The following is a 10,729-nucleotide window of genomic DNA, read 5'->3' on the forward strand; positions in this document are numbered from 1 at the left end:
AACAAAGTGCAGGAGTTTGCCGTTTTAAAACATCGTTTTCGGTCGATATCGGCGCGGTTTGTCCATAATCCTGAATATGGCTCCTTTTTGCTGCCATTTTCAGCAAAAAGAGTACGAGGGTTTGAACAAAACCGCATTTCCAGTCCGGCTCATGTGTGATTTGTCTAATCCTTTTCACTTTCACCGTTTTATTACGTATTTCAACCTTGAAAGTCTGGGAGTTTGGCCTGAAAACAGCGTTCAGTCCGTGTGCTTGGGTTGTCATAATCCACCTGAATACGCTCCACCCACTTTTCCCAATTCATGGTCTGGGGTTTGACACTGAGACACCGTTTTCAGTCGATATGAACGGATTGTCAGCATGCCTGGATAAACCACAGCACATATACCATTTCGACAAGTGCAGGGTTGTACAAAACCTTTTCAGGCCATCAGCACAGTTTGTCATAAATCACTAAAAAAACACTTTTCCAGCCATTTTCAGCAAAGAAAGTACAGGAGTTTGAACAAAACATCTTTTTTTAGCCATTTTCAGCAAAGTGCAGGAGTTTGTACAAAACAGCGTTTTCAGTCCGATATCAGCACGGTTTGTCATATTCACACTAGATAAACCACTTTTTACCCATTTTCAGCAAAGCGCAGGAGTTTGTACAAAACAGCGTTTTCAGTCCGATATCAGCACGGTTTGTCATAATCACACTAAAAGAAACCATTATGACCAGATCATAATGGGATTTTATGACAAGGCATCCTTGAAGGCAGTCGCCCCCAGGCTAAGGCGTTTGACGTAAAATGACTATTGAGTTTCCAACCAATCACGATCAACCGACCTCGGGATGTCACAGTTCTTAAGTGTGCTCTACATTGCACTTGCCCCTTTTAGATGCGCACCATCTCACTGGTCACATCGCTTCGCTGTCAGTGAATTTTTAATTTTTCAGTGAATTCTTTAAGGCAAGTACACTTTTCACTTTAATTTTCTAGTTAATAATGGCCGTGCCACGTGTTTTAGTTCATGGGGACTCTTTTATTCGCCGTTTGAGCCATTTTCTATCGGGCCATTCCCGAAAATATAGCGCTGACTTTCAGCTTTCTCGACGTGCTACGATTAAATGGCACGGGATTGGTGGCCGTACGGTTGCCAAAACTATCCAACACGATTTAAATGTCGTTAAGTCTTTCTGCCCAGATATCGTAATTCTGCAGTTAGGCTCAAACGATTTAACGGCATCTGACCCCGCACACGTTGGCTCTAACATTGATGATTTTGTAAGACTATTGCATGATGTGTACAATGTTAACCTCATTTTCGTGTGCCAGACTATTATGCGTCAGGGCGCGGCAACGTTCAACCGTAAAGCCAAGCTTCTGACTAAGTATCTCAGAGTAGTCTTGGAGGACATACCGTACGCTTTTTTCTGGGGCCATAGGGGTTTTTGGCGCCCAACTCAGAACGTTTACGCGCGAGATGGTGTGCATCTAAATTCGTTGGGCCAGAAAAAATATTACCGTAGTCTTAGAGGAGCATTCTTGGAGTCATTGAGCCTGTTCCCTATCATTCCTGTTTGATGAATTTTAACGAATTTTAACATCGAGCCCTCATTTTAGTACGTGCCTCGCCATGCCTTTGATATTTTACTGTGACAGCCTTTCAGTTTAATGTTTCGCTGCCCCTTATCTGTGGGCAAGCGTTTTTATTATGGCTGCACCCTTTCAGTTGTATAACTGATATCTGTTTTATGCAGAATTGTTTGAATGCTGGCGTTGGCCTTATGTTCCTTTAGTGTTCTGGTGAATATTATGAGTGTGCAATCATACTCGGCCGCCCGATTTGGGTGTGTCCTCAATGCACTTTAGTATTCTGCAACCAGACACTGAGGTCCTATTCAATATATATGTGGCTCGAAATTTCTTTTCATGCGGGGAGCTCGCCTCTCTGCCATCGAACACATTTTTATCATTTATCTGAAGGCTCAACTTTCAATCTGCTCCTCTATGACACATTTTTTCCTTAATCTACAACCACAATCTCAGTTTCCTGTCAGGTACCTTTTTACTATCTTATCTTAACGGAAACCTGTGGCAATCAGCCTTCGGCTTTTCCTTTAATCTACATAATTTTCATTTTTTGTCTCGTGTTACGTCGCGGTCACGTCGTGAACGACGTGACCGTGACGTAACACGAGATTATCCGAGGGGACTTGGTAGCTCAGGATAGTGCTTTGTGTAAGACCTCTTGTAAGGTAACGAAGTGACAAAGTAGCAAGGAAACAAGGTAAGAAATAGACATTTTTACATAGATACATTTTGCTGATAAGATGCATCGGGATGCTGTTCTTCGTATTGCGCGTTTTCTCTTGTCGAGTTTTAAACGTGCTTATTTACACGTGTGAGACATGGTGTAAATGTTTGGATTACTAAGGTATGTGAATAATGTAATATATTACATGAAGTATCATCTTTAGTAATACCGCCAAATCTGATAAGGAGATTTTATCTCACATATGTTGCTTAAATAGGTAGTTTTTTACATGGAAAATGAATTTATCTTTACGGTAGGTTTGTGTTTTGATATTATATTTGCGGTGGGTATTGTTAAAGTATGCGGCTGGCTGAAAAGCTGTTGTTAAATTTCTGTTTGCGTTACAAGAAAGCCATTTTGGTGCGTGTTAGGGTCGAGGGTTGTTGAGGTCAGAGCAGTTTTCAGATATGTCAAATGATGTGTCAAAAGGAGAATATTAAGTGAAGTTACCACGCAAACAAAAATATTGATGTGGTATCTCATCTTCGGCTTTGTTCGTTTCTTTAAACTTTATTCAGTAAAGAATAGGAAGGGCGTATTATGAATAGTGTAGAAACAGAATAAAAGGATTAAGGGAAGTGCGATTATCGTTATCTGAGAAACAGGAAATTAATTTGCTTTGCTTTGTTAATTGTATACGCTTTCCAGAACGTGATATGATATTTTGAAGACACTAAGGTCACAAAGTCAAATTCATAATTCCTTTTTGTTTGTTTTTCTTAGGGTCGGGTCGCACTAAAAAATTTTTTGGAAGAATTTGTTTACTTTGCGGTGAAAATCTATCAACACGCGAGATTTTTAAGTGCGACCTCCACTTAAAAAAAAAGGCGAACCTATTTTCCAAAATTTTGTCAAAGGAAGCCGTCTCCAGTGATAACAGAACCTGTCAGGGAAATGACATTGAAGGTCATGATCACACGCAATCACAAAGCGCGGGAACTTCGCTAGAACACTCGATCATGGATGGAGGTGGCTTTTTTCTCAGTTCAACACCATTTTATCCGGTTACTTTTTTGATCAGCAGCAGCAGCAGCAACAGCAGTTTGGCCCTTTTATGAATGAACTGCATTCGCAGTTAAACGTGGGTGAAGGCAGTCAAAGCAGGCCAGGGAGCGCATCGAGCGATATAACGAGCTCCCCGACGAGTCCCGTTGCTGTTGCAAGTACATCTACAGCATCTTCTCCCGAATCCGGACCGGCAAAGAGAACTTACGACAAATGGGTCCGACGATGATCAGAAAATGCTAATTCGTCTTTGGGCTGATAATTTCGATCGCCTGAAGAGCAGAGAAGCACGAAAGGTCTGGGATGAAATGAGGCGAGCACTGAACTCGAAATTTGGCACGAAGAGGACCAGGGATAAAGTCTTTTAAGCGTCAAGCAATCAAATTCATTTCCGGTTGTCACTTGCGAAGCCGGACAAATACACAATACATCTTGCAACAGTATCAACAAAATGCAAGTAATCAACGTTTTCACGGAACATATATCTTGTCCTTCCACGGCGTAAATTTTGAGAGTTTAAAGCGTATTTTACAAATAGACTTGAGCAAAAACAAACTAAACTAGCAAAACATGTGGCAAAGAAGTGTGAAACAAACAGGAAACCACGCAGCGCAGACTATAAATGCAATGACCTCTAGACATTTCCTTGGCCACAATCTTACGGCTCTATTTAATACATAATGCCTCCAGATAAAACAGATCCCCATTAGAAAGAAGTGAGAAGCAAATTACGTCGAAAAACCTTCTCAGGAAACTAATTTGTGCAGTTGTTGAATACCTTAGAAATCATTGCGAAGATTTTGTTGAGTTTTTGGAAGGACAGTTGGACAGGTTTGACTATTTGAGTAGAATGTGAAGAAAGGGCACATGGTGCGATGCTGGTATAGCACAAGCTGTTGCAAATACTTGAGAATGAAATTTGAGAATTTTAAATATTGTAGAATCCGGAGATGGTTTTTCTGAGCTTATATCATTGTTAGCAACGGGTGCTACTTTACTGATCTGTAACACGAGACAGCCCAACGGGCACTTTGATTTAAGTCATGCCGCCTAAGAAGCGACCCTACCCAACACGAAGTAATGCAAAACGGGCACGTCCACGTTTGTCGGAGATGGCAGAAACCCGCCCGGACAAAAGCAAGAGGCACGAAGTTGGGCAGGAAGAACAGCCCCACATGGCAGTAAATTTAACAGCCCTTTCGGCTTCCATTTCCGTGGCGGTGAAGCAAGCCGTGGTTGAGGCCCTTGGGGAAAAGACACAAACCGTACAAAGTACCACACCCGCTTCTGCAACTGAGCAGTCCGTGGTGGACGAAGTCGTAAACGTCTCTTTGGCAGGGATAACCCAAGGTACGCAACCAAGTACGACAAATGGCTTAACGTTAGCTGAGCCGGGGCTAGCCTCGCGGGCACCCAAGCAAATTTTTTCTAGTGTAGCCGTCCCTTTAAGCAGTCGAGTGAGCTCCAAAATCAAAGCCAAAATCTGGTCCCATGAGTATATTGATTTCGGGGCTTTACTCTCCTTTTCACCAAATAATCAAAAATTTTCTTTTACCCTCGCCTCTTCGGATGGTGAGTCAACCCGCCCTCAATTGACCCTCGAACCGAGTCAATCAGTTAAAAAAGTTCACACTATACAGCAGTGGCTTTCCGCTTTTAACATATTTGTGGCTATTTACTCAGAGAAAAAGGCCAATGACACGCCCCAGCTCATGAAGTACTGCGAAATTGTTCGTGATATCGCCGCCAAACCAGGCGATTGGCTGTATTATGACGAACAATTTCGTTTCATCAGGCAATCAGCCCCGGAACAGTATCCTTGGGATGCCATCCACTGGGAACTGTGGCTCAAGGCTGTAACGAATTTTCGTCCAAAAACCCAATTTCCCTCTGACAAAGGACCAATGCGCTTCCGCTCTCAGTCATTTCCCAAGGGCACTTGTTGGCGTTTCCACGCGGGAAAGGTGTGCAACGGATGTCGGTTTGAGCATGTTTGTTTCAAATGTGGCTCAAAACACCCTGCCACACAGTGTGCACTCAGTCAACAAAAAGGAAGCCCCGTTAAAGCCAACATTTCTAATATCGCGCCACAAGCCAGTAACACCCGTAAAGGTGGATCGGCTTAATTTTCTTCTCAGCGGCTATGACGCTTCACTTCTCCTTTATTTGGTTAAAGGCTTTACTTTTGGTTTTCAAGTCGGTTTTGTCGGGGAAAGGCACGCTTTGCAATCACCTAATCTTAAAAGCGCTTTAGAACAGCCTCAAATAGTGCTCAACAAATTGACTAAAGAATGCGAGGCCGGGAGAATCATTGGTCCTTTTTCTTGCCCTCCATTTCAAAATCTGGTCTGTTCCCCTTTAGGCATTGTCCCCAAAAAAGCCCCTTCGGAATTTCGTATGATTCAACATTTATCTTACCCGCCTGGTACATCAGTAAACGATCACATTCCCGACGCGAATTCTTCGGTTCGCTATGCGTCAATTTCTGATGCAATTACAGCTATAAAGAGGTTAGGGGCTGGTTGCTTCATGGCCAAAACAGATATAAAATCTGCTTTTAGGATCATTCCAATTCACCCGTCCGATTTCCCTTTACTTGGCATGAAATGGGATAATCAATTTTATTTTGACGTTTGTCTTCCTATGGGACTGTCTTCCTCGTGTGCAATTTTTGAAGCTTTCAGTTCTTGCTTGGAATGGATTTCGGTCTACCGATTTGGCGCTTCGAGTGTGTTACACATACTTGACGATTTTCTATTTATCGCAAGTACCAAAGATAAATGTCAAAATGATTTATGCAATTTTCTTCGCATGTGTGATTACATTGGCGTGCCGATTGCTCACGAAAAGACTTTTGGCCCATCTCAAGTCATCCAGTTTGCGGGAATAACACTCGATTCAATAAAAGAAGAAGCTCGTTTGCCGGAAGATAAGCTTCAAAAATGCCGCTTACTGCTTGAAAGCTTCAGAAAACGTCGTAAAGTCACTCTGTGAGAATTACAGTCCCTAATAGGCCTATTAAATTTTACATGTTCCGTCATAGTCCCGGGACGTGCTTTTCTTCGCCGCTTGATTGATCTCACTGTTGGGGTGCGTCGCCCACATCATCGCATTAGGCTTGGTAAAGAAACCAAACACGATATGGAGGTCTGGCTAAAATTCCTAACCGACTTTAATGGCCGGTCGTTTTTCTTGTCCGATATTTGAGTTGTTTACAGATGCGGCCGGATCCAAGGGCTATGGCGCTATTTTAAACCATAAATGGTTCTATGGCCATTTTCCTGATACGTGGCGATCTTTGAATATCACCTTTCTCGAACTATTTCCGATTACCGTCGCAGTGCGTATTTGGGGTCGCCACATGGCCAACCACTGTATCGTGTTTGTTACTGATAACGCAGCGCTGGTTAGTATCATCAATCAACAAACATCCAAACACAAATTAGTGATGATATTGATTCGCGACTTAGTTTTGACTTGTCTTAGTTATAACATTTTATTTCGTGCGCGTCACATACCCGGTCTTAACAACACTCGGGCCGATTGTCTTTCCCGATTTCAGATAGCACGCTTCAAGGAACTTTCACCCCAGGCGGACAAATTGCCGACCATTGTGCCCGAGAACCTTTTGCCGACGAGTTGGTTGCCAACTTAGAGAGTCTATTGAGCTCTGTATTATCATCTGGTTCGTGTCAATCTTATCGTAGAGCGTGGACACTATTTCGAGAATTTCACGCAACATTTTATAAGACAGACGCAGTACATTTGCCGTTGTCCACCGCCTCTTTGGCGCTTTTCATTTCCTTTCTCGACGGTAAAAAATTGTCGCCTGCGACCATTCTTTCTTATCTATCGGCCATCGGCTATGTCCATAAGATGAAAGGTTTGCGTGATCCCACAAAGGCATTTCTAATCCAAAAACTATTAACCTCGCTAAGTCGTCGGAAATCTAGTGATGTTAGGTTACCGATATCAAAACCCATACTACATGACCTCGTAAACTCTCTTCAACGCACCAACTCATCGGCAGCCCAGCGTGTTCTTTTTTCTGCTATGTTTCTGACAGCCTTCTACGGTTTCTTTCGCATCAGTGAACTAGCGGCCAAGAGCGCGCGTTCCAATGCGGTCATCCAATACGATAACCTGCGGCTCCTAAAATCCGCCGGAAAGATCCACCCAAATAGGTTAACCATTACTCACTTTAAACACAATATAAACAACCGCCCTGTTGATATCATTATCACGGGCGACAACACTTTACAATTCTGTCCGGTAAAGTCATTGCTACAGTACTGTGAAATGCGAGGTGATAAGCCCGGTCCTCTTTTTTTGTCATCTCGACAATAGTCCCATTCTGGTTACCCAATTCAATACAGAACTTAGGCGCTGTTTAAACTTCTGCGGTTTGGACCCACAACGCTATAAAAGTCACAGCTTTCGCATAGGAGCGGCCTGCCTCGCGGCAGACAAAGGTTTCTCCGACGCACAGATCCGAGCTCTTGGTCGATGGAAATCTGATGCCTTTAAACTTTATATAAGAAATTCTACTTTACAAGCTATCTAAATTTAGCAGGGGTCAGTCACGGCTGCCCTGCATAGCGTTTCAACTGCCTATTTTAGTCTCTGTTTTGTATGGGTCAGCAACGGTCTGCCATACATTTCCGAGTTTACATTAGAAACCCTATATTTTAAGGTATCTCATTTTGAACATGGGTCAGTCACGGGCTGCCATGCTTCTTTTTTAGGTATATTATAATGTAGAACGTTTCAATCAGTTCTTGTTTCTTATTATGGTGTCGTTTACACTTGTTTGTGTATATCAAAGCCTGTAAGTCGTGATAAGGGTCGGCAGGGGCCGCACCGTACCATTGGGTTTCAGTATTACCGTATCACATAATATTTCACGCCATTTAAATACCGTTCGTGTATGCGACGATGGTCAGACAGGGGCTGCATCGCCGCATGCATGATCACGGCAATTTATTACAGTTACATTTCTTTGCTAGATTTGAAGGTACGACAGTCAATGTGCTTTCACATATAATTACCATTCAGCATTTGCAATTACCTTTTATATAATATATATTTTCCATTTGGTCTGTTAAGTTGGTCACGCAAGGGCTGCAACTTTCCGATCAAATTTCGGTCGAGCTCTGCGCTGTCTTGGTGGGGGTGCCACATTTCTGTGGCTCTATGGCGGTTTTCCCCCCACCTTTGCTGAGTAGATATTTGTTAAGTGTATATCGGCAGATCTTGAAAATAAACTTCGTCACCTTGGGTGGCCAAATTTACTCCAACCAAAGACTCTGTGTTTCATTAAGTAGCCCTCAGCAAACGAGTGCGACGCCATGCAGAGCTCTTGATCGCGCATAGCTTATCCTTTTTCCTATATTGTTATAAAATGTCTTGTTATAAAAAGAAACCATTATGACCAGATCATAATGGGATTTTATGACAAGGCATCCTTGAAGGCAGTCGCCCCCAGGCTAAGGCGTTTGACGTAAAATGACTATTGAGTTTCCAACCAATCACGATCAACCGACCTCGGGATGTCACAGTTCTTAAGTGTGCTCTACATTGCACTCGCCCCTTTTAGATGCGCACCATCTCACTGGTCACATCGCTTCGCTGTCAGTGAATTTTTAATTTTCCACCTCCTCCCCTTCCGCCTGCCTGTGGATTACTGCCGTAGTTTACCTATATATTTTGTGCTTTAGTGTTTTATTTACAATTTTAGTAGGTGGCGGTTTTCCCCCCACCTTTGCTGAGTAGATATTTGTTAAGTGTATATCGGCAGATCTTGAAAATAAACTTCGTCACCTTGGGTGGCCAAATTTACTCCAACCAAAGACTCTGTGTTTCATTAAGTAGCCCTCAGCAAACGAGTGCGACGCCATGCAGAGCTCTTGATCGCGCATAGCTTATCCTTTTTCCTATATTGTTATAAAATGTCTTGTTATAAAAAAACACTTTTTAGCCATTTTCAGCGAAGTGCAGGAGTTTGTACAAAACAGCGTTTTCAGTCCGATATCAGCACGGTTTGTCATAATCACACTAAAAAAACTTTTTAGCCATTTTCAGCAAAGTGCAGTAGTTTGTACAGAACAGCGTTTTCAGTCCGATATCAGCACGGTTTGTCATAATCAGACTAGAGAAACAACTTTTTAGCCATTTTCAGCAAAGTGCCGGAGTTTGTACAAAACAGCGTTTTCAGTCCGATATCAGCACCGTTTTTGTCATAATCAGACTAGAGAAACCACTTTTTAGCCATTTTCAGCAAAGTGCAGGAGTTTGTACAAAACAGAATGGTGCAGGAGTTTGAAGAAAACCGCATTCTCAGTCCGATATCAGCACGGTTTGTCATAATCACACTAAAAAAAAAACACTTTTTAGCCATTTTCAGCAAAGTGCAGGAGTTTGTACAAAACAGCGTTTTCAGTCCGATATCAGCACGGTTTGTCATAGTCACACTAAAAAAACTTTTTAGCCATTTTCAGCAAAGCGCAGGAGTTTGTACAGAACAGCGTTTTCAGTCCGATATTAGCACGGTTTGTCATAATCAGACTAGAGAAACAACTTTTTAGCCATTTTCAGCAAAATGCAGGAGTTTGTACAGAACAGCGTTTTCAGTCGGATATCAGCACAGTTTTTGTCATTACCGTACCCAAATTCGCAAGTAGCCAATCAGAAGCGCGATCTACTGTCCTGATATCCTACGATATCAAGTCACTGACCTGATATGCCACCATATCACGGTCACTTTGAATTAAAGTAGTGTTTCTGTACGATGAATTGAAAAGAGGTTTTACCAATAAAACAGAAACTATTATTTTTAATTAGCTGGTGTTTACCGGTCGTAAAATGAGAAAAACTTTCCCGCCAAAACTAAACTTGAGCGCACTCGCCAATTGCGCGATGTTTGCCGACGAGTACTGAAACATTCACACTGAAACAATGGAGTCGGAGTTTCCAATTTTTTCGCTAAATTTGGATTTTGAAAATTTAGGGAATGAAACTCCAAACAAACGAGTAAAAAAATGTAAGAAGAGGACTTGATAAAAGTGTTGAAGACCAAAAAAGTATCAATACAAGCAGGTCAACACATTTTGTACTACGTGTCTGGCAAGCATGGCTTCAAGAGATCGAATAATATCACCGGATTTTTGGCTGAATTTGGGAACGGTAAATACCTAATTGTACCTTTTTCGTACGCTTCGGCAGCATATCAGGCTCGTTTGGTCTCACCATGGGTATTTTGGCTCGACTGCGTCTCGCCAAAATACGAACCATGGCTCGACCAAACTCGCCTGATATGCCGCCGAAGCGTACCAAAAAGGTACGATTAGGTATAATAATCACACTACAAAAACCACTTTTTAGCCATTTTCAGCAAAGCGCAGGAGTTTGTACAAAACAGCGTTT

General features: G+C 42.4%; 1 protein-coding gene across 3 annotated transcripts; it reads left to right on the forward strand.

The window, feature by feature from the left end:
- The first annotated feature begins 883 nt into the window (after positions 1-883).
- On the forward strand, positions 884-9,156 carry LOC144630809 (uncharacterized). Of its 3 annotated transcripts, none has more exons than XM_078489173.1 (3): positions 884-954; positions 4,349-4,657; positions 6,351-9,156. In XM_078489173.1, exons 2-3 carry the CDS (start codon positions 4,351-4,353, stop codon positions 6,512-6,514), a joined length of 471 nt encoding a protein of 156 aa, XP_078345299.1. In that variant the 5' UTR covers positions 884-954; positions 4,349-4,350; the 3' UTR covers positions 6,515-9,156. The 3 variants fall into 3 exon arrangements, with proteins under 3 accessions (XP_078345299.1, XP_078345297.1, XP_078345298.1); XM_078489171.1 differs by having other exon boundaries at positions 6,870-9,156; XM_078489172.1 differs by lacking the exon at positions 884-954 and having other exon boundaries at positions 3,200-4,657; positions 6,870-9,156.
- Positions 9,157-10,729: the final 1,573 nt, after the last annotated feature.

Source organism: Oculina patagonica, chromosome 11, assembly GCF_052425735.1.
Source record: "Oculina patagonica isolate OP01 chromosome 11, crgOcupat, whole genome shotgun sequence".
Classification (NCBI taxonomy): Eukaryota; Metazoa; Cnidaria; class Anthozoa; order Scleractinia; family Oculinidae; genus Oculina; species Oculina patagonica.

What these genes read in the sequence shown, in the direction of transcription:
- LOC144630809 (XM_078489171.1), top strand. Translation starts at nt 4,351, where the DNA reads ATGCCGCCTAAGAAGCGACCCTACCCAACACGAAGTAATGCAAAACGG. An exon ending in TTTGGCAGGGATAACCCAAG is followed by an intron (nt 4,658 to 6,869) that starts GTACGCAACCAA and finishes TCCCGATTTCAG; the next exon opens with ATAGCACGCTTCAAGGAACT.